Source organism: Sprattus sprattus, assembly GCF_963457725.1.
Source record: "Sprattus sprattus genome assembly, chromosome: 18".
NCBI lineage: Eukaryota > Metazoa > Chordata > Actinopteri > Clupeiformes > Clupeidae > Sprattus > Sprattus sprattus.
Window position 1 is genome coordinate 5,182,881 of NC_137916.1, and position 24,220 is coordinate 5,207,100.

The 24,220-nt window shown below is 40.0% G+C and overlaps 3 protein-coding genes across 3 annotated transcripts; 1 reads left to right on the forward strand and 2 right to left on the reverse strand.

The window, feature by feature from the left end:
- Nucleotides 1-6,206: 6,206 nt before the first annotated feature.
- LOC308379799 (hydroxyacylglutathione hydrolase-like protein) lies at nucleotides 6,207-7,881 on the reverse strand (the record flags this gene model as incomplete). Its single annotated transcript, XM_080857063.1, has 8 exons — nucleotides 6,207-6,419; nucleotides 6,528-6,607; nucleotides 6,787-6,888; nucleotides 6,985-7,088; nucleotides 7,178-7,286; nucleotides 7,405-7,522; nucleotides 7,625-7,689; nucleotides 7,777-7,881. The coding sequence occupies 8 exons, from the start codon at nucleotides 7,879-7,881 to the stop codon at nucleotides 6,269-6,271; spliced, it is 834 nt and encodes a 277-aa protein (XP_080713189.1). The 3' UTR covers nucleotides 6,207-6,268.
- Nucleotides 7,882-14,021: 6,140 nt separating this feature from the next.
- On the reverse strand, nucleotides 14,022-18,737 carry LOC308379873 (hydroxyacylglutathione hydrolase, mitochondrial-like). Its single transcript, XM_080857135.1, has 9 exons — nucleotides 18,639-18,737; nucleotides 17,372-17,544; nucleotides 17,200-17,264; nucleotides 16,882-16,999; nucleotides 16,663-16,771; nucleotides 16,448-16,551; nucleotides 15,780-15,881; nucleotides 15,627-15,706; nucleotides 14,022-15,540 (listed from the first exon to the last, which is right to left on the reverse strand). Exons 1-9 carry the CDS (start codon nucleotides 18,706-18,708, stop codon nucleotides 15,441-15,443), a joined length of 921 nt encoding a protein of 306 aa, XP_080713261.1. The 5' UTR covers nucleotides 18,709-18,737; the 3' UTR covers nucleotides 14,022-15,440.
- A 329-nt stretch (nucleotides 18,738-19,066) lies between these two features.
- On the forward strand, nucleotides 19,067-21,416 carry fahd1 (fumarylacetoacetate hydrolase domain containing 1). The gene has a single exon (XM_080857191.1). It carries the CDS (start codon nucleotides 19,124-19,126, stop codon nucleotides 19,778-19,780), a length of 657 nt encoding a protein of 218 aa, XP_080713317.1. The 5' UTR covers nucleotides 19,067-19,123; the 3' UTR covers nucleotides 19,781-21,416.
- The last annotated feature ends 2,804 nt before the right edge of the window (nucleotides 21,417-24,220 follow it).

Below are 24,220 nucleotides of genomic sequence, written 5' to 3' on the forward strand. Positions count from 1 at the left end.
ATAAAATCATGTTTTGACACAGGGCCTCTAAGTTTTGCTATATTTTTGAGATGGTAAAATCAAATCAAATCAAACTTTATTTGTACGGCGCATTTCATACGCAAAGGTAACACAATGCGCCTCACAGTAGGAAAGAAGGGAAATAAAGGGGGGGGGGGGGGGGGGGGGTTACAAATACTTGTAAAGAGACATAGATAGATAAATAAGTAAACGTTCCATAAATGTAAAATAGATACATTTTACATGATAACAGGGCATCACATGACATCAGGGCATCACACAACGCATGTCAACAGGGCATCACATGTCAACAGAGCATCACATGACAACAGAGCATCACATGACAACAGAGCATCACATGACAACAGGGCATTTTGTTTTCCATTGTGTTCTGTTTGCCGGGGCCGTACATGCATCCACTCGGCAAACAGGAAACACATTTGATGTAGCGGTACTTAATTGGGGGTTACAAACACTTGTAAAGAGACACGGATTTGTAAATAAATAAATGTTTCAAATATGTTAAATTAATACATTTTTACAGTGAGTGATAAGCCAGATCAAAGAGGTATGTCTTGAGTGTATGTTTAAATGTATCAACCGTTTCAGCCATTCTTAGGTATTCTGGCAGAGTATTCCAAAGGCTGGGGGCATAGAAGCTAAAAGCTGCTCTCCCATGTCTCTTAGTCCTGGCTTTTGGTACTATTAGGAGATCAGTGCCGGAGGACCTCAGGGTTCTACTGGGTGTGTACCTTGAGAGCATGTCTGTTATATATTCAGGTGCTTGACTATGGAGTGATTTATAGACTAGTAGGAGAATCTTGAAATCTATTCTAGAACTAACAGGTAACCAGTGCAGGGTTTTTAATACTGGTGTGATGTGCGCTCTCCGTCTTGTTTTAGTGAGGACTCGCGCTGCTGCATTCTGTATGGTTTGTAGTTGACTAATGGCTTTTTTGGTAGACCAGACAAAAGAGAGTTACAGTAGTCTAGCCTGCTTGTGATAAACGCGTGCATCAGTCTTTCGGTGTCAGCCTGAGCGAGAAACTTAGCAATGTTTCTTAAGTGATAAAAAGATGTTTTAATTATATTTTTGATGTGGGTTTCAAAATTGAGATCTGAGTCTAATATGACACCTAGGTTTCTGGCTTGGTGCTTGGTGTTAAATGCTAGTGTTTTTAAATGTGCAGATAGTTTATCTCTTTCATTTCTTTCACCAATGACTAATACCTCTGTTTTATCTTGGTTAAGCTGGAGAAAGTTTTGTGACATCCATACATTTATATCAGAAATGCAATTTACCAAGCAATCAATAGAGCTGTAGTTGTTGGGTGTTACAGAAATACAGAGCTGGGTGTCATCCGCGTAACTATGATAGTCGATGTTGTGCCTCCTTATTACACTACCAAGGGGTAGCATGTAAAGACTGAAAAGTAAGGGCCCTAAAATGGATCCTTGAGGGACCCCACTGGTCATAGAAATGTTTTTGGAGCTGTGGTCTCCGAGGGCAACAAAGTATTCCCTGCCTGTTAGATAGGTCCTAAACCAGTTTAGGACTGGACCAGCGAGGCCAACCCAATTTTCAAGTCTGTCAATAAGGATATCATGATCAACAGTATCAAAGGCTGCACTAAGATCCAGAAGGGCCAGGACAGATAGCTTTTTGGAGTCAGCATTAATCCTGAGATCATTTACAACCTTAACTAATGCCGTTTCTGTGCTATGATAGGATCGAAAACCAGATTGAAAAGTGTCAAAGACACAATTAGCATCTAGGAAAATATTTAACTGTTTAAAGACAATTTTTTCTAGGATTTTGCTAAGAAAAGGAAGGTTGGAGATTGGTCTATAATAGTTTAGAACAGAAGAGTCTAAACTGCTTTTTTTCAACAGTGGTCTCACCAGGGCAGTTTTAAGTTCTGATGGGAAAACACCTGTAAGCAAGGAACAGTTAATAATGGCTAGAATGTCCTTAGACACAGAGTCAGAGATGGTCTTAAAAAATTTGGTGGGAATGGGATCAAGAGAGCATGTAGACGGCTTCATTTGTGACACTACTTTGTTCAGCGTTTCTATATCAGTCAGTGCAAAAAAGCTAATACTGGTACAGCATGGTGGAGGGGGATCGGAAAACAAAACATTTGGAATTTCTTGAGCAATATTATTTCTAATGTTTGTTATCTTATCTCTGAAAAATGCTGCAAATTCCTCACATTTGGAGGTGGAAAATCTACTTTGGGTGCAGGGTTTATAAGGCTATCTATTGTTGAAAAGAGGACTCTGGAATTGTTAGAGTTTATAGATATCAACTTAGAGAAATTATCCTTCCTAGCATTTTTTATAGCTTTATTAAAAACTGAGAGTTGATCCTTAAAAATATCAAGGTGGACCTGTAGCTTGGTCTTTCTCCATGTACGCTCAGACCTTCTGCAGGATCTCTTAAGTTTAATAATTTCCTCATTTCTCCATGGAGCTGATTTAGGTATTGTTTTTATATGGTTGTTTAAACTGAAATTGCAATCAATTAAGACACAAAGGTTTTAACAGTGTCCTTCATTTAAAGTCCTTTTTGTGAAATGAGTAGCAATTTTTAGTTTCTCCTCATTTTTCCAATTAAAATAATTTCAGTTTTGTCCTTAATCAGCTCATGGAAATTTTGATACATCTACTTTTTCATTTGGTCAGTGCATTGATTAGAGATTCAAGGAGACCATAGTCTTTAGGTGAGGGGGCCAGTATGCAATGATATATTTACCACTTTCAGGACTCAGACTGAGATTAGACTGAGAGACTAAGTGGTGAAACACAGATTTGAAAAAAGTTAGTAGGCACAGTATCTAAGCAGCTTTGTTGCTGGTTATTCCAAATGTTGAGTTGGTTTGTAATTAAGAGGATATGTTCTGCCTGATTATGTCAATTTTACCTTTGATTTACCTTTTGACCTTTGGACTCTGGAAATTACTTATCTTTTACTGATCTCTTTAGGACAGGTATAGCTTGAGTAAGTGAGCACACAGACTTGAACTGAGTGTTTTTATGTATAGCAGGACTCTCTCTGTGACTTTATTATTCTCTGTGATAGTAAGGCAGGTGGCTGGATGTAGAGAGGTGGTTTGAGATGACTGGGGAGAAAGAAGGGAATAAAGGTGGGGGGAGAGAGGTGGCTTTGACATGGTTGGGACAAGTCCCAGAGGCATTCAAACCTGTTCTGCAGCCTTAGGACTGAAGCTGTTCCTTGGGACTACGATACTATCTAGCATGTAATAATAATAATAATCATTCATGCCATATTTATTACATGAAATATTATGTTATACAAATGTTATCAATATTTTAATTAATAAAATACCTTTTATATTAGACTGTGTGAGTCGCTCATACATTGAGGTAGAAAAAAAACAGCAGTAACAATGCAAATTTTTGGGGTTGTATATTTCAAGTGAAAATAAAATGTCATCGTTCAAATACTCAAATATTCACCTTTCTAAAATGCAGTTTCATTCAGTTTGTACACAGCAAGTCTTCATTCATATAGTTGTCACCAACATATATGCAATAGATTTTAGACAGCTTGGTGTAGAACTGTGTGCGCTTCTGCAGAGGAACACAGAGCACTCAACACACTTGTAAGAGAAGTAGGCTTCAAGATGTAATAGTCAAAAGAAAGTTAGATTAATTTAGCTGCTCATCAGAACAATAAAAACCTCTGTTATAAGAGAAGGTATAACTCTTTCAAAAGTTATCACCATTATCTTAAGATTTTCCTAATCAGTAAGAACAGTTATGATGTAGAATATTTCAATAGAATGTTGCACATTTCATCTCTTTGTTTTTCTACATGCCACATTTCTTAGCTAAGACTGCATTTTATCCATCCTCGTATACTGCCACCTAGTGTTAACAAATGCAACAGCATTAATATATATATAGTCTGCAAAATCCTTGGGAGGGGACAACAAAAGTACAATTTTGGTGGGCGTACTACGTGAAATAAAAAATAAATGTAGTTCTTCCATACATGTTTATCCCCTACACATGTATTCTTGGTAGACAAGCCCTTTGCTGCACTAACTGCCTTTAGTCTCTGGAATTAATGCCAGCTTTGCACATTATTCTGCAGTGTTTTCCCCCATTCTGCTGGGTATATTCATAAATCACCCAGGTCGGTGTGATGACATTTCTGTTGTGCTACAGATTCTCATTTGTATTATGATCAGGCTTTGACTCGGCCATTATAGAATTTCACTGTTAGCAAACAAAAGACTCATTTTGCCTTTGGAATAGGCCTACTTGACTACTTGATTTCCTACAACACAGATCATCAGGAGATGAGTTAACGTTAATGTCTTAACAAGAGCAGACCAGACTACCATTGCTCCATTCATGTCAGGATTTCAGCAATTAATAAGGAGTGCACCCTCAGGAACCCAAGCAACATGAGCATGTTTTATAATATTGATGCAAGTTCACCCTCCACCCTTGACAAACGTGTTTGTAAAGTGCATTCCATGGCAGATAAACTGTGCTTTGTTTGCAGGACAAACATGGAGTAGATAGCTAGCTGGCTGAACCTTGAACTTTAAATAATAACATCTGATTCATAGCAGAAAGCAGAAGCCTTTAGGAATGGTCACTTGAAAATTCAATAGCTGGGATTATATATTGGTGAAATCAAGAGACTGTTTGCAGGAGGGAGTGAACACACAGAAGTTCAAGTTCCTGTGACCTAATTTTAGAAATATTAAATCCCTACAACATAATGATTTCCATTTCAGGTATGTTATTTGCTGTTTGATTTCCGGCCATGTTACGTCAATTGAATTAGGTCAAATGTTAAGAAATATACACTACCTTAACAATGTTTAGAATCGCAAAGAAATGTCCTTGTTTTGGAAAGGAAATCATATTTTGAAAGACAAACATCCAAATAAACTGAAATTAAACAGTAAATAGTATCGACATTGTTTCACCGGGAAACGGCTGATTTTGAATGGAATCTCTAGATGTTCTTATGAGGCTAAGAAACTGAATATATCTTACAATGATATGTACCACTTCCTTCTTGAAACAGTGCAAACGGACTTTAACCAGGGCAGAACGACAAGCTGGGGACCCCAGTACACAGCTGTGAAGGTCAAGGTGGGTAAAAGCATCAGAATCTTTCATTTGAGAAACAGATGCCTCACAAGTCCTCAGCTGGCTGCGTTATCAAATAGTATCAAGAAAACGCCAGTTTTAACTTCAACAGTGAAGATGCTCTGGAAAGCTAGCCTTCTGGAAACTGTTTCAAAGAAAGAGGAATATTTAAATGGGCAAATGGAAGCAGATATTTAGTGGAGGATGATTTCAAAAATGTAGATATACAAATCTAAGCTGTGGTGTTTGGATCACAGAGAAGAAACTTTGTGAATTGCTCCAAATTATGCAAGACATATTAATGGAGGAGTCAGTCAACTTGTAATGGTGAAAAGTTTATAATTGTGCAAGTGGAGTATTTTTTTATATATTCAAGAACAAAACTCATTTCATGCTAAAATCGCAATGTCTACATTTTCTATTAATTTTGTACCTTACTTGATGGATAAAAACATGAGTTTTGGGATATTTTAAACTTTTCAACGGTAGTGTATATTGTTTAAATATATAATTGCACCTCTGAAGAGGCCACTTATTTAAAGTGTAACATTTGATCTGTGTGTAGGTGATGTTACATTAATACAATTAAACATTAAATACCAACTGATCTGGTATACAAGCCTCATTAGTGTACACTCTCAAGTTCAAGTGCAATACAAACACTTGGCCCAGCCAGTCTGTTAAAGTAGCACACAAGCAGCATCGGTCCATATCATTCAGTTGAGTGCCGGGGCATTTTGAGGTCACGTATCTATTAAGGGCATTGAACTCGAGTTATGAATAAAACAGTATTAAGGTAAGACGAATGCTCTTAGTGTGATGCGTGCAACCTGCTACCCCCCCAGGGTGATGTTCAGGCCTCTTGTGTTTGTTGCATCTGCCCAACCTTTGCAAGCACTTCTCAAGCCTCTTTCTTCTTTGCATAGGTTGGCTGGGATTGGGTGTCAGGATCGCTTGGGGGTCAGGATTACATTGGTGGTCCGGATCGCATTGGGGTCAGGATCGCTTGGGGGTCCGGATCGCTTGGGGGTCAGGATCGCATTGGGGTCAGGATCGTTTGGGGATCAAGATCGCTTAGGGGTCATGATCGCTTTGGAGTCAGGATCACTTGAGGGTCAAGATCACATTGGGGTCATGATTGCAGCAGCCCCCACTCCATTGCCATCATGGTGTGGAGGGTTGCTCGGTCTTTGGGCTTCTTGAAGTTGTCCTTCTCCTTGCGGAGCACACGCAACACCTCCACGGGGTCCGTCTTCCCAGTGAACTTTTGGACGGCCTCATTCCTGTCACGGGAGATATGAAGAGTTAAGTGGTACAAATACCACTCGGAATGACTACTGCTGGAGCCCCAGCTCTTCCTATGCTAGGTAATTCAATACACAGACACTCACGAAAGACGCAGGAAGGGGTTGTACTCAAATTCCTCCAGTAAGGTTGAGGGAACCGTTGGTTTGTCATCATCATCTCTGGCCTTCTCACAGAAAGAAACAATTTCAATGTCAATTTCAACAACATTGCATTCAGGCAGTAGTCATTTTTCTTGTTGTCCTCATATGTTAAACTTAACTAGAAAATAGTAATAGTCCTTAACCTTATAGCATATTAAACACATCAAACACATCTTCTTCCTGGTGGCGCACACACACACACCTTTGCCCAATTCAGCATCTCCTTCACTTTCTCGTTCTCTGGCTCAACCATTAAGGCAAACTTGAGGTTCTTCTTTGTGTATTCATGACCACAAAACACCTTCTGCAAAATATACCAAGTCAACAAAGCTATACTTCACCGCATCTTCTTGGTGTACGTTGCAGACCTGGGAGTTCTTTGTCACTGCCGGAGACTTACTGTGTCTTTAGGGAGGGTCCCCAACACTTCTGTCAGGTTATGAAGCATCTGTTCTGCAGTTCCTTCTAGGAACTTTCCACAGCCACCAATAAAGAGCGTATCCCCTGCCAATCAAACCACAAGTGTTATCAGAGATGTCCGTTCTTCAGTTGGTACAGACTTCATGTCGTAAATCCACATGACCGCTGCTGACCTGTGAAAACAGCAGGGGAATCACTGCAGTCATCCTCCCACACGAAGTAGCACATGTGTCCTGTAGTGTGACAGGGAGTGAACAGGCACCTCACATTGATGGAATTAAACTGGAAAGAGCACAACATTATTATGAACTCATATTCAGCAACATTCATGTGCTTAAGTGACATCTTCAATAGGCTCACGTTATGAATGTATAAGAGAGGTCTTAGCTCACTGTACTACCTTCAACTCCTGGCAGTTGGTTACTTTATCTGTCAATCCTTTGATACGATCATCTCCACCATACACCCTCAGTCCTGGAACTTCTTTCAACAAATCTTCGTTGCCCCTTGTGTGGCCCCTAACAGAGACAGATATTCTATAGGCCTACATCTCGCTAAGTGATGCATGCCACTGCAACCTAAGGTATACTCTTACAAAGAGATGACAAGACAGGGCTTACCAGTGATGATGGGTAGTGAGTATCGCTAAGAGAGACACTCCTTCCCGTTTCACTATCTGTAAAAGCTTTGACAGAAAAAATATTGTTACATCAGTTTGAAAGAATTACAGAAAAGATGACACTAACATATTTGAGAGAAGATCTGATCTTACCCGATGTGGCAAAGCAGGGTCGACGGCAATTGCCTCTTTGGTCTGCTCATCAATGACCAGATACATATAGTTATCTTCCAAGATAGAAATCACCTTTACCTTCATGGCCACAGTTCGACAGACACACACGAGGAGGTGACGACGGACCAATTGAGGTTATGGGCTTCGCTAAGATCGGTTTAGAGCTAGAGTTGCCAGACGTGTTGGTTTAAATATTTTACGAAACTGATGTGATCATTTGCAGTTCAAATATAGTGTTCATGTTTTATTTGAGGTTAAAGTGCTAAGGGGTTTTAAAGTAACCACTGGGTGGCATTTCTACACAATGACATCAAGCCGTTGCAATTAAGCATGTGTGTTTTAATACCAGAACAAAAAAAAATCTTTACAAAAACTTAATTCTAACTTACGGAACCCTGGAGGGGTCATCACAAAAGGTTTCACATGTGCAGAGAACGTGCGCTCGTTTTACTAGAACGTGCGCTTGTTTTACTACAATGTGCTCTCGTTTTACTATAGTGTGCTCTCGTTTTACTATAGTGTGCTCTCTTTTTACTTTATTGTGCGCTCGTTTAACTAAAGTGTGCCCTCGTTTTTCTATAGTGTGCTCTCATTTTACTAAAGTGTGCCCTCGTTTTACTATAGTGTGCTCTCATTTTACTAAATTGTGCTGTCATTTAAAGCATTGTAAAACGAGGGAACCATTTATTAAAACGAGGACACTATTTACTAAAACGAGGGAACGATTTGGTACAATGAGAGCATAATTTAGTGTGTGCACGATCTACTTAAACGTGGCCACAATTTGTAAAACGTGCACTCGATATTGTCTTGAGTTGACACATTTAAACATGAGCACGTTACAACAATCCAGGAGATAGTGGAAACCTGTCTAGCGAGATGGATCTGGTCAGGGTATACAATGGTTTGGGCATGGCGTACAAGGATACATTGAGAACTTTAGCCAACCAGCATGCCATTATGAGTTTGAGCACATTAAAAAGGACTCTGAGAGCGAACCGTCTCCTTAACTTTGTTTTCACACCTCGCATGTGATTGAACTCCTCCTACAGATTTAATAGTAATGCCTTCAAACGTGGCCAGGTTACTCTTCAGCAATGGGGAATTAAAAGTTATGAGAGTCTTTTACAAAGTGTGAAGGGTGTGGGCGTGGCAGACCATCAAACTATGCACTCTTCACAACTCCAGTCACTTATAAGTTATAACTTAATATATTGTCGAAAGTGCACGAAATTGAAAGTGGTGGGACATTATGAGACCCTCTGAATGAGCAGAATAAACCGGGAAAATGTCGGAAATGACAAAAGTGAGCACATTTGATCAAATCGAGGGCTCGATTAAAGGAAAACGTGCTCACGAATTATCACGGCCAGAAAATATATAATTTAACGTGACCTCTCCCGGGTTCCGTACCAACTTCTGTCAATAAGGATAGTATTAACCCAGCTGCCTAGGCAACAGTTCGCCATTACCTAACCCCAGTTCACATAGTTTCAGCTGTTTTAACGTTGCCGTAAACTGTTGCATTTGAAGAAAACTATGTTAACAAAATCGCATTCAATGTCAAAGCGCTAATATGTAATAAGCGCGAGTTTACACAGTTGCCTCGCCATCGTAAGCGATCTCATGTTATTTCAACTCGGAAATGATTCTGACAATGTACCAGTCCAATAAACTGATATCAGAGACCTGTAAGGACTACAAATCACCTAAGCACAACTCACCATATTCCCACAAATACAGCTCTTTCTTTCTAGTGTTTCTCTAAATGAAAGTCGGGGGCAAATAATAAATAAGCAACTGACATTTTGAGTTGAACATTTTTATACGCTGTATGTCGTTTAAAATGTGGACAAGCAACATTTATGAAAACACAAAGTGCAAAGTCTGCCGGATAACACGCTCGAAATTAACTTTGTTAGTGACCAGAAAACAGATAAAGAATGTTATCTATATCTCTTCAAAGAAAATCATGATATATGAAATAATATATTGCAATGTCTTTAGATAATCCACATTAAAACAGCATATCCGATAGGCCTAATGACAGATTTACATAAATAAAATAGTACCACAAAACCATTGCTCTACACACAAATAGCAGAAGTTAGGCCTATAGCATACATTTCTCAAAATTAAAGTGTTCCCTGCTTTTCTTGTCATTTTATAACATTTCACATGGCTACCCAGGGTTGCCAATTTTAAGAACTCAGTAATATTAAAATATCTTTTATGTTATACATTTACAGATAACATCCTTCTGTACACGTCACATGAACCAAATCATGTTTCAAATACTACTGATGCCACAGAGATACAAAATTTCAAAAGGAAATAAAGTTAACTGAAACGGCTTTGTTATTGGGTGACATTTGTCAGCAGTAGCTCTTTGAAGGTACTCTCTGGTAAGTAGTGTGGTTGTAACCAGTGGTTAAATTGGCTTTTGTGAGGAGGGGGAGCCCTTGTGTGCGGTCAATGGTCATATTTTCAAAAGCATCTATATTCATATCGCCCTCACATGCAGTATTACACTAAATGCAGTATTACACTAAATGCAGTATTACACTAAAGGGGCTCTTTTTCTGCTTCTAATGTGAAGGGATTGATTCGTTTTTCAAACAAAAAGGCTAGAATTCAATTTATTATCTTTTTATCATCAAACAACATTAAGAAAACATTCTTGCAAGCTATCATTAAAACAGACATAGGTATTTATACAATCAAAAACACAACACATATATACAATCATTCTAGGAAACACTAAAAAAAACTTAGTTAGTCAATGAACTATGGAATTTAAAATTTCCCCCAAAAAATTTGAAAACAATTAGAAAACAACTAAACCTTAAACCTTAAAAACCTTAAACCTTTAAAACCTTAAACATTTTATTTTGAGATAGATCGACGTGTGTTCTGCTTTCTATACGAAATGCCTACCTAAATTTAGTAGCTTTAGTACATTTAGATTAGTAAATACTGCCCCCCATTGGCAAGCCCATAAGGGAAAACGCGCAGGATTGGTTTTCATTTAATCAGTTGATGTATCACGAGAGCTGAGCTTGTTTGCTTTAAGCTGAATTCCTCCTCGAAAAGCCTTCTTCCACGCGCAAGATTTGGACACGCGTTGGACAAGCTTTGGACATAATTATTCTGTAAGTACATATTTTGAGTTGGTGTATGAATGCCGTTTAGACAATTTCGAAAAGTAATTTGAATTTATGTTTATAAATGTCACGAGGAGAATTCCCAGCTAGAAAATAGCAGCTAAACTATGCTAGCTCTCAGTGTCATGTTACCCTCGTGTGCGGCATGAGGGAAGCATGACACCAAGAGCTTGCATAGTTTAGTTGCTATTTCAGAAACGCCATTTTGCCAATATTTTTGTCTGTTCCAGTTTGACTTTTTTTAAAAAGAGGAAACCCAGGTCGAGGACAGCATAGACATAATATTATAGCCAAAGTAATTAATTAGCCTAATTCAGCACCTGCCAAATAGGAGTGAAAGCATGGTCCTCCTCAGGGGGATTACGCTGTCTACAGGCTAAATGGTCTGCCGACCTTCTCCTCAAAACCCACTTCTTAACGAACTTCGATGGCTTCCACAACTCTAGTGGAGGACCCACTAACTTGATAAACAACAACGAGGAGACATGCTCAATTCTCAGCTTATTCCGAAGGGTTGACAGAACAGAATTCATAGCTGAGAATCCTCTCTCACACTCAGCTGTGCTCACTGCTAGTGTGTTGGCTACTTGGTTTAATTTTAAAAGACCTTGTGTCATAGGCATCTGTGGGTTATCTTTATATTCTCGAAAACCCTGTTTGACAACAGAGAAATTCATTTTAAAGTGTTCACACACCTCTCTTAATTTCAGCTCTCCAAACAGCAATGGAACTGGAGAAGGCCAAGTGTTTGGGGAAAGCACATTAAGCTTTTCATAAAGCTGAGCTTCTTCCTCTGGGACCATTCTTGACATCATACTGTCACTAAGTATGTGATAAAACTTCTCAGGGTCGATCTTTGTTTGTCTCCCATCTGTTTTAACGGACACCCCCTTGAAAATACCATCTTGAACAGCCTGGTAAGCAACCTGATAATGAGGACCTGGTGCCTCCGCCATCATTGCAAAAACGTCTGCCTGGCGTTTTACATTTTTTAAAGCTTCCGTCAGATGGATCTCCCTCCTCTGCAATGCCTCAGACAAATCTTTGAGCTCCTCTAATGCATCAAACATCAGTCCAATATTCAGGATAAAATCAGCTGAACTAAGTTTAGTGGCAAGCCCAAGATACATGGACTTATCCACTGAACTCCTTGTTGCATCCTTGCTGGCATTTATAAAGTGCTGATACAAAGCACCATACAAGTTCCAGACAGCCTCAAGAGTCCTGTAAGAGGAGGCCACCCATCTCACACCCAACACACGCCCTATTTTGCGCAACTGTGTGCCCACTGCAGATGCAGCCACTTCCAGCTCTCTTAAATTTTTGGGTGACTGATGGTAAAGACAATACAACTTATCTAAGAAACTGGTGAAGTGATTAATCTCCACACAGCTCTTGACTGCATCCCCAACAGACAGCTCAAGCCTATGATTAAGGCAGTGCCAGCCAACCACTGCTGGATATCTGGCCTTCAACTGTGTGTACACCCCTGCCTTCCTACCTAACATCACTGATGCCCCATCTGAACAGAAGCCAAGAAGGCAATCTTTTAGAAAATCATCATCTAGCCCGCTGTCACCGAGGCACTTGAGCAAAGCGTGTGTTATGCCATCTGCTGTGGTATGGTCCAGCTCGACAATATCAAAGAAAAAAGTAAGCGGGTCTGAATTTTGCACAGATGCCCGAATGTAAACAATTAAACAAGACTTTTTGCTCAATGTTGTGCTCTCATCTACTAGGATAGAAATTTTGGGCCTTGTGTTCTTGATACTGGCAATGAGGGCATGTTTCATTTCAAGAGAAATAAAATCAACAATGTCTGTGCATGTGACATTGCTGTGTAAAACTCTCCCCATATTAAGGCCATTCAGACGCTGCAAATCTATAAGTGCAGGATGATCAGTGTAAGGGCGGTCCCTTTTAGCAATGTGATAAGCAGTGCGAAAAACCCTCTCAGTAGTGAATAGTAGCTCCTGCTGTGCTTTTAGGAAGCTGGCATCTAGAGGGTTTTCAGCTTGTTTTTGACATATTGACTCCGCAAGTTTGTGGCTGTGTGATGTGTGATGCTCATGAATTTTTTTACGTAACGATTTCATTTGTTTTTCTTTTGTGTCACCATATGAATTCACTCTCCCATTCTGCCATTCAATTGAAAATGTGGACTTGCTGCAACCAGATCTCAATGCCCCTGGTGACCCTGCCTCTCTGCATACATGACACCCTAATGCTTTATTGGACAAAAAAAGAAAAGAGTATTTGGTTTTGAAGTGTTCGTATTGGGCCAAAGTCCAACAATTTGGTAAACTGTCGCTGAGGGCTAATGCTGGGCTGCTGCTGCTGCTACCACCACTTAGGGCTGACGCTGGGCTACTGCTGCTGAATGCTGATGCTGGCCTGCTACCACTGCTGAGGGCTGACGCTGGGCTGCTGCTGCTACCACCACTTAGGGCTGACGCTGGGCTACCACTGCTGAGGGCTGACGCTGGGCTGCTGCTGCTACCACTGCTGAGGGCTGACGCTGGGCTGCTGCTGTTACCACTGCTGAGGGCTGACGCTGGGCTGCTGCTGTTACCACTGCTGAGGGCTGACGCTGGGCTGCTGCTGCTACCAGTGCTGAGGGCTGACGCTGGGCTGCTACCACTGCTGACGTCTGACGCTGGGCTGCTGCTGCTGCTGCTGCTGCTGCTGCTGCTGCTGCTGCTGCTGCTGCTGCTGCTACTGCTACCACTGCTGAGGTCTGACACTGGGCTGCTACCACTGCTGCGGGCTGCTGCTTGGCTGCTGGTTGTGCCTTTTTTAAGGGCTTTGCTCTTGCCACTATTCAATTCATATTTATTTCGCATATCACTTTGTTTTTCATCTTCATATTGTTGTTATCATTATTATTTGCAGTAGTAGTAATAGTTATATTAGTAGTACTATTGGGCATATTTTGCAAAACAACCTTAACTTACCCTCCAAAAAAATCCTCCAGGGTCCGCTTCATTGTTTAAGACTGAAGACTCAGACTCAGTGTCTGAATAAATGAATACAATCAGCTTAGTCAACCAAACAGTTTGTTTACTTTAAAATGAATGGAGCATCACACATCACACAGCCACAAACTATCAATTTTATTTTATTTTTTTGATGATGATGTATAGAGACTTGATTCCTATTCCCACTATTCTGCTGCTTTGGCAATTGAATTAATAAAAGTTTATCCTATCCTTAATATGCCCTCTGTCTTGTTTACAGTTTTAGCATAGTTCATGACAAAATAAAAAATTCTGAGAGGATGTCAAAGATTTCTTTTGTGACCATATGTTGTTGTTTCCAGTATCCTACATTGATAGTCAGCTAACGCTTAATTAAATGTGAAATGTGTTCGGTGAGGACAAACGTAATCACTCGGAGCTGGTTGCTGTGGTTGTTGCTTATAGCTGGGTGCTATGGTTACCTAGTTATGCTAGCTAACTAGCTAGCTAATGAAGTCTTACGCGATTTAAATGGAAGAGTTCCATTTACATAAAATGATCGCTAGTTATCTATGTGATGGTCTCCTCTATTTCACTTATAAAATTATAATGGGAAAAGGTAGAAACGTCTGGTCGCCTTAAGGTAGGGAGGGTGCCTGTGCAACTTTGTATGAACTAGTAGTTCATATTCATGAGTTCATATTGACACAAATTATATATCGTAGCCCGCCCCTACGATCTGGTACGTAAATTAATATTCATTCAACTGCCAACCAGGATCGCGGATTTCGGAAAACGTAAGTCCCTGCCCAAAAAGGGTATTTAAATTAGCTTTGTAGCAAAAATGGCACATATTCAGCGTACGTCTAATAGGTCGGGCTACAATAAATGTAATAAAGAGTTCAGCGCATGTATTACCTTTCCTATGTTTCTGTAAAGAATGTTGTTATGAAATATAAAAACCAGCAGAAACGTCTTAGTGAATAATGTTGTTTAAAAACTTACCTTGCATGAAAATGCTGCCGATTGCAGTCCAGACGTACAATTTGACACTAAACACAAATAAGTTACACTCAGACGTTCACACGCGCAGGTCGCGGGAGATTGTTTACAAACTGTCAAACTGCAAAGTGGACGCTATTGAGACCGCGCAACAAATCAGCACCATATTCACGAGAGAATCAGTAGAATGCCCTTAGACGTCTCATAATTCCATGTAAAATGTATTGGCTAGAGTATCTTTGAGTAGTGTTGTGAGTTATATAGTCTCATATTGCAATGCGTTTGTCAGGAGATGAGAAAAAAATTAAAGAAGTATATGATTACTTTACACAGAGGGAGACGGAGCTGAGCTCCGGTTGGGTTTGTTGTGGGCCAAAGGAGGCGGAGCTGCGCTCCGGAGCGCTCCGGCCCAATTTAACCTCTGGTTGTAACCATAGACATCTATATACAGTATGTCTATGGTAGTAACAGCATGGACTGTGGTCGTGGAAGGCTTCTGGAGCGGGGTCATTGGTTCTTTTTAGTTCTTCGGGACGCGGAAGTTGTCTTTTTCCTTTCGAATGCTTTGCATTGCCTCAATGGGGTCGCTTGTCTTCGCATGGTCCTGGACTGTTTTCTCTCTAATCCACAAAGACCAAGTATGATCAGCATAACCAGGAGACAGATTAGACTTTTTTCAAAACATCTCAGTAGATGGCCTACTTACCGTACTCTCATAAATGGGTTAAACCTGAATTCATCAGCCACAGTTGAGGGGAGGGTTGGTTCTCCGTTTGAGCATTTTTCCTGAGAAACCAAAGTAATTTGAATCCTTTTTTTTCTGGATGTAAATAACTTAACTTGTGTCAGAGATAATTACCTTGGCCCAGGCAAGCTTTTTCCGGATGACTTCATTATCTGGTTCAACATGGCGTGCAAACTTCAGGTTGTTCACAGTGTATTCATGACCACAGAATACACGCTGGAATTCAAATAATACTTTACATTAGGAATAATGCCAAAAGGATATGCACAATGAAACAGCAAATTGATACACAACTCACATTCCATCCACCAGTTTGAAGTACCAGTCACTCAAAGATGTGTCTATCAAAGTATGGATCTTAAAAATTACATTTCATGACAGGTACGATATTTATAGTCATTTATAAACTACAGACTACAAATCTTCAATATAACAACAAATAGGGAGGATGTATTACTGCACAAATTCCTGCCACACTATATGATGGCCACACACCCACAATACTTTTTTCAGTCTCTCAAAATACCTGTTGTGCCTCAGGTATGAGGAATACAACCAGAGTTGGATTTAAAGTTGACAGGTAGTTTGGCCTTCTTGACTGACATTTCATACGTTTATAGACTATTTGTTGACAGTTTACGGTCTGCTTGTAGAGTGTTTAAAACTAAATAATTGCAATTGTAAAGCAGCTTTACTTCAGCCATCCAGATGTTATTAACCATTTCACTCACAGCACAGCTGTTGCCTACTCCAATTTGCTAGTTAAGAACAGGTGTGTTTACCGTTTCAGGAGGAAGCTGACCAAGAATCTCAATCAGTGCTTTGTACATCTGCTCAGCAGTACCCTCAAAGAACTTCCCACAACCAGCAACAAACAGAGTGTCTCCTGAACAGACATGAAACGCCAATAAAGGAGAGGCATGAGTATTCATATTGTAATGAAGCACATGTTTCTGTCTGTGTCCTCGTGAATAACCATAACAAATGGAGGACAAACCTGTGAAGACAGCTGGCGGTTCAGAGCTGTTGTCCTTGGTCACAAAGTAGCAGATATGCCCAGTGGTGTGGCACGGAGTGAACAAGCATTTAACGTTAAGCGAACCAACCTGCCAAGGAATAGAGGAGACAAAAACATTAAGTACATCTGCAATAGAAAACGTAACCTCTACCTTCTATACATGAACTGACCCAGGTTGGGCTGGCAGACATAGGTTACCTTGAATGTGTTGTTATGTTTCACTTTACTGGTCAGGGCATCCACTCTGTCATCCCCTCCATAGACGGTCAGTCCAGGAACCAGTTTCAACATTTTTTCATTCCCACCTGCATGGTCCCTTAGTGAAAAAAGCACCATATAATACAAATCCTTTTGCCATCTCTGACAATGGTCAGCTCTGTGAGAAAGGACCTATATTTCTTCCAGTTATGTTAAAGATCTGTTAAATCGGTCAGTGGCATTGCTGTTGTGGTTATTTTCTGTCCACTTACAGATGCTTTTAACCAGATACTTAAAAAATGATGACGTTAAACCTACCAGTGATGATGAGTGGTCAAGACAGTTTTCAGTTTCACGCCATGCTTTTTCACTGCTTCTACAACCTTACAACAGTAAAATAAATGAATCATGCATTAATCAGGAGTGGATGACATACCCAAAGCATAGGGGATCCAATTATGTTTGTATGTTTACAGTTCATTGTGTCTACCTTGACTGGCTCCACGGGATCAACAATGGCTGCTTCTTTTGTATCTTCATCAATGAGAAGGTACATATAATTATCCGAGAGTGCTGGAATGAGTTCAATCTTCATGGCAGTTTGTTCCACTATGGAAGATTTTCTTTCAACTGAATGGAGGAGGGCTGCTTGTACCCTAGGAGCTAAGAGAGAAACAAAGAAGACACACTGTCAAGCTCCAATAATCTATATTACCCGATTCAAGCTCATTTGGGATACAATACTCTGCACAACATGAAATATACATAAAGATGTCATAATTCAATTTTGGACCAAACCAAAACACAATCTGACTTATTAAGTTCCCAATGTTTCCTATGCATCATAATGTAAAAAGGAATGAAACAAGGAAACAATGTGTATATGAAATGTTAACACTGTATTCAACACTATATTTAGAGTCGCACCTTAACTATTTGTCCAGAAGAAAAGCACTTACTTTAATCAGTATGTCTCTCCACATTTGGTGAAGCTCAGTTCTGACTAACAATGTGTGTATGGCACTCTAGCCCCATTTGACCCAGTGTGCGCTTTTGTTTCTTTTATCTCGACTTCTGCTTTTAACACGTCATGAGTCAAGTTGGCAAATACATACCATTTTGATTACCTTCTTGGCTTGCAGTGAAATACTTGTATCTATCGTGGCGTGTAACATGCAACTTAATAGTGTACACTTAAAAAACGAAATACATTAGCTACACAATCTTTTAATGTAAAAAACGATATTAAAATAGCAAAGCAGTCAGTCAGCTGTTATATCACGTGACCTGAGTACGACAACGTTTAAAAGCTGCACTAATTTAAGTTGGAAAGCGACTCCGTAGAGGAACGCTATGGCTCAAGTTATAACATATATGTTCTACACCAGTCGAAGCACTTTTGTGTTGTTGCTTTGCCACATGACAATTCTAGCAATGTGGCACTGACCCATTATGTCAGAACAAGAATGGCAGGATTAGCCTGACAGTATCTTCGCATTGCAATGTAAGTTACTAGAATCCTCTGTCTTTCACAGTCACACCATGTAAATGACATTTTGTGACATGTGAGAAGACCTGGGGATGATGTAACAGTGTCCTGTTCATGGTCCTAGCTGGTTCATTCTGGTTCAGTGCATTAGATTTGTTGTAACTTCACCGCAAATGACAACGCGTGTTAAATTAGCGATAAATCTAGCATAAAGGGGAGATAGTGACAGTGCATCGCTTAAAGAAAGTCGTGGCCATTAGCAACATACCAAATGTATACGTAGCAGCTCCAAACACACCGAGAGTGCAGGCACTCGACAACAGTGACTTGAATAACATAGCAGTATGTCAGATGTCCTCGAATATATGGCAACAGCAAATGGAGGAAGCAGAAAGTTTGGTTTAAAGTACAGTCCAGCCCTATTTCAACTTTGACCCCATCTATAACCAATCGTGTGTGGGGGTGCGGCACGCGTAATGAGCTTGATGAAATAATCAGTAAATTAAAAATGTTATTTATATAAAATCATGTATTGCTTAAAGCAGCATTGCGTTAAGAGTAACAGTTTAGTCACAGCCAATTCGCATTAACTGAAATAAACCCGACCGATCTAAAAAAAAAAAAAATTCATGTTTATTTACAGTGAGGTTTGTGTCCTATCGCTTTCCGTACTTCATTACGTTGTTGGCTTACTTGTCAGCCAGCGTTCAGAGGTCATTCCCAAGCACGTTATCCTTCTTATCAACCTGAAGAATGACTGCGAGAAATCTGACAAGATTTTGGGAATGGGGGAGAAAGATTATTTGTGTAGGGAGGAATTACGCAGATCACGCTAAAGAGCTTAAAAACGCAATTCCAACCGAGCCCGTGCTGTTCCTGAAGACATCGTCGGCTTATTTAAAAGAGGGAAGCCCAATAATCGTGCCTGCGTACTCCAACAATCTGCATCATGAGGTTGAATTTGGGGTGGTCATCGGCAAAGCGGGAACAGCCATTCCCCAAGAATCTGCGATGGACCATGTAGCCGGCTATGTTCTTTGCTTAGACATGACTGCACGGGACATCCAAGACGAGTGCAAGTCCAAAGGTCTACCGTGGACTCTTGCCAAAGCCTTCAACACATCCTGTCCTGTCAGTGAGTTCATCCCCAAAGAGAAGATCCCTGACCCAGGAAACATCCAACTGTGGCTCAAGGTGAATGACCAGATGCGGCAGAATGGCAACACGTCTCAAATGATCTTTTCCATACCATACCTCATTAACTACATCAGTGACATTATATCCCTGGAGGAGGGGGATCTGATACTCACCGGAACCCCTAAAGGGGTTTCCAGAGTCCAGGAGCACGATGAGATCGAGGCAGGGATTGAGGGCATTATTTCTATGTCTTTCAAAGTAAAAAGGTTATGAAACTTGATGTTCTCTACAGGCTGAAATATTTACTCTGCATTAAGGTTCCATGTAATGGTGAAGTGTTGAAGTGTTTTCAGTTGATTTGGCCCAGATTGCCACAGGATTGTTCACAGCTTGGATTACAAGTTATGTAAATTGCCAACACACTTTATGTACTTTTTTTAATATGCATATACAATATATAGAATACACCTTTGGTCATGAAGTGCGACCTTTGACACTCTCTGCTCATAATTCCGGTGCAAACGGCTTAACAGTACCAATATGCTATGGTTCCACTCTGAGCAGTTTGATGCAATTAAACCCCTGTGCTGGTAAGGAAAAGCTAGATTGAACAAGGAGATGACGGAGACCTACATAAACTTATTGAGGCTATTAGTAAGTACCGGTATTTCTCTTTGCCAAATATTCTATGCATTATGAGATCCATCAGGAAACATCATAGAATTTATTTTTTTGCACTACAAATGAAATATCTTGTGTATTTATGATGGGAGACATAATCATCTACAGCAGGGGTCTTCAACAGGGGGTCCGCGGAGGTACTGCAGGGGGGTCGCGAAATCTTTGGTTGATAAGATAATTTGTTTTAATATTTAAAAAAAAAAAAAAAAAAATATTTAAAAATAAATAAATAAATAAATAAAAATTCAACCAATTTTTTTTCCACAAATTTAAATGTCTTCCAAATCAGAATTGTATTTATTCCCTTTAAATTTACATTAACATAAATCCGACATATTGTAGCGAACATATAAATTGATCGAGAAGACGTTATCTTTCAGTCCAATCGACACATTCAGCTACCCACAGGAGCTCTCTCAAGCTGGGCACCGGTTCACTCACAGCACCTTTCATGCACAGGCACTAGCCAATCAGATCGCGTTTCTGCTCAAGTCTAAAGAGCGCGAAGGTCAAAAATAAAAGATGACGAACCAAACTCCATAGCTGGTCTTGTTTGTACCTATAAATTGTTAGTTTGACATTTGCTTAGATTTAAAAAAATAAATAAATAAAGAGAAATAGACACTGTACAAGGTCAAAAAACGTTAATTGTAACTGAAAAATAAGTGAGGATTTGCGAGGTGTGTGAGCCTCCTAGCTAATGTTAGCAAGCTACTACCTACAATCTTAACAACTTGCTAGCGGTGTGATTGGTTTGTTGACCTGTCAATCTCACTATAACGTCTACGTTGTCAACACAACTCCATGCGCCAGACTCCTCCTCCGTCATCCGTTGGATCGTGTCAGTCAGGAGTAATTGAAAAGAAGATACATCTCCTTAATGTGGGAGGATGTGTGCCATCGACACAATAACAGGGTAGCTATGTTTATTTGGCACTAGGCCCAGTATATTATAAACAAAATTGTATGCAATTTATATAGTAGGGGGTCCCTGCTCATCTCGCCATCAGTTTGGGGGTCCCTGGCCTGAAAAACGTTGAAGACCCCTGATCTACAGTAAATGTCTAGCCAGGAGAGGGCAGCACAGTGCTTTAAAGTTCTTAGACATGACCGGGACAAGACTGAATGGACTGTTTCTGTCTGAAAGTAGCCATGAGAGAAAAGAGAAAATCTTCCCTCCTATTGTATCTCGTCACAGCCACTCTTATGTTGAATGTGTTTTGCAATTGTGGGGTGTAGGAAAGGTTTGACACCATGGTGCTTCTCAAACAAAATAAATGCCTAAAGAATTTACCAGTCTTATAAAAGGTAATTGCTTGCATTTAAGTGTTACTTTATCCTCACCAACTTGTCATAAGCTGTACAACTACAGATGTAAAATTCACAGGTTCTGCTATAATTCTGAATATTATATTTCATAATTAAGTACAAGATTCACTCAGGGACATGGCCCCCTCCTATTCGACAGTCTCTTACTCTATAGCATATGACAGTTTGGCCTACGAGGATGACTTATCTGTGACCTCCTTCTCCCAGGTGTGTAACATCTGTTCCATATTCGATTACAAACCTCTTTTCCTCCCTTTTTAAGACCCATCAGCATACTTGTCTATGAAGTGTGAGTGAGCAGTGTATGTAACCTGAGACTCGGTATGCAACATCTTCCCACACTTTAGTGAGCTCCATTTTCTGCAGCATGTCCTCTGTTAACCATTCTCAGTTATATATCATATCAAAACTCTACGATCACAAACCTACTGCTTGTACATTTCAACCGGTAATGTACCTGAGCGTCTGAATTGATTTATTAATTGAGTGTTGCAATATCCCTGGTAGATACTCCTATAAGAAGTAGTGGAGGAACTACCCTTTAAACCCCCTACACAAAGTGTGCAGGAAGTGTAGTACCCGATATCTATTAAATTACAGTGGTGGTGATTAGGCTGCCTTTTCCAGGATGGTAACATTGCTAACAAGAGCAATCTGAGATTTCTGACCTCCAGCAAGGGTTGACGTTGATAGTAAAGCAAGATCTATCTCTCGGGGCAATGTCACTTTAGGTGTGAAAACAAAGATACGGATCCAGAATCCGGATCGTCCTGAAATTTTAATGGGGATGTCCCAGGACCAAGATCCACCTCTTGAGACATAAAAAGAACAACCACGGAAACATTGATACATTTTCTAATATTATTGGACACTAAATATAGCAGACTAAATATTTAAAACATCTAGTTTCAGTAAGTTAGTGAGCTAATGCTAAACAAATACCTACATTTGCAATGGATATTAATAAGGGCGAGGGAAGCCTTCAACATCTCTCGCTCATGGAATTACGATTTCCATCTAACATCAGAAATATCAAGCAATTCCTGTATTCCATTTGTTAGCAAATCTGTCACTTGCTATAAGCACCTAGTATTGACAAAAAGTATTTTGTGCAAATGAAAGTTGCAAAAGTTAGTCTTGACAGAAGTCATTATCCATATGGAACTGACTAGTTTATGTTCAAGTAAATCCTTTAAAAAAGCATTAATAACATGGGAGTTAGTGTTGAATAAAGTTGTGGAATGCATTTAAACCCTTATGAGGAAAAGGCTAAATTCATCCATGCGTTTTATATTTAGGTAAGTATGTTTTGGAACAAAGAATTGGTTTCCCAGCTGTTGAGGTGATGCCAACTACCACACTATGTACCTCTCGAAAAATGGATGAACTGGCAATACTATTCCCTGCATGTTAGGATTTCTCAAACCATCACTTTTATTCTCATAGGTGTCCACAGAGATCAGAGGTCTTGTCTCCAACTGATTGAACTTGGTGATCCCATGTAAAAATATAGTCCTTGTCGTACTCTTTCTTTCCTGTATGGGTTAGCTTTCCAGACTGTTCTTCACCTTGCTTGTCACAGTCATATTTTAGTTGCAGTCTATTTCACATAGACATCTTGTGAGATTTCAGCTTTTCCATGTATGACACATCGTGAGTGATTATAAATCCCTCTGTCACTCCTGCATTTTATGAAATCAAAAAAGAGGTGGTTAACTATTCAGCACAGTATCATGTAAATATTTAACAGGAACATGTATAGAGGTTAATGTGGCATAGACATGCCAGCTCACTTGCTGACAGCATTTTGTGAGATATCATGCAAATTGGTTGATTGATTTGTTTATTTGATGAAGAGGGACAGTGTGCATTAATAAACATTAACATGTAAATGCACCCAATTGTAGCCAACAGGCTAGTTTTCATTGGCAGTCCCCCTGCCAGAGTGAAACTGGCTAAAGATAGGGAAGAATTACAGCATAACATTGGGGAGGGAAGGAGAGAAAAGACAACACCCAGACTATGCTCCTATGAACAGTACAAAAAAAAACACCTCAGCACCTAAGCACATACAACTCACAAACAATACATACATGAATACAAAACACCAGAACTACATGAAAAAGCTGCCACTTGCGTTGGCGCTAGGGATAGCCAGGAGTCTCATGACATGTAGGCTAGGCTACCAGGACATGACAAACAAAAAACACACCTCAGCACATAAATACATACAACTCACAAACAATACATACATGATTACAAAACACCAGAGCTACATGAAAAAGCTGCCACTTGCGTTGGCGCTAGGGATAGCCAGGAGTCTCATGACATGTAGGCTACCAGGACATGACAATGGTTAGGTCTTCATCACAAAGTTTCATTATGTGTTAATGCTGGATTGCTTTGAACACATTAAGGAAAAGCTGTAGACCAGTGCTTGGAACTAAAAAGTTCAACAAAAATGAGTAAACTCACTGCAATAGTGTGTCAGAGGCCATCACTGCAGTAGTCTGACAGGCATACCAATGAGCCTGGCTCTTTCATAATGTGACCAGAGAACATGGCTTTCACCCCAAACATCCAGGCTGGAGTTTGGCAGGGGTGGCTTCTCCCTCCCCTCACTGCAGACAGCTGTGCACCTCTATAGCAACGATGTACTTGTGTTTCAGAACAAGAACAAACCTGAAAACAAATCCTGTACAA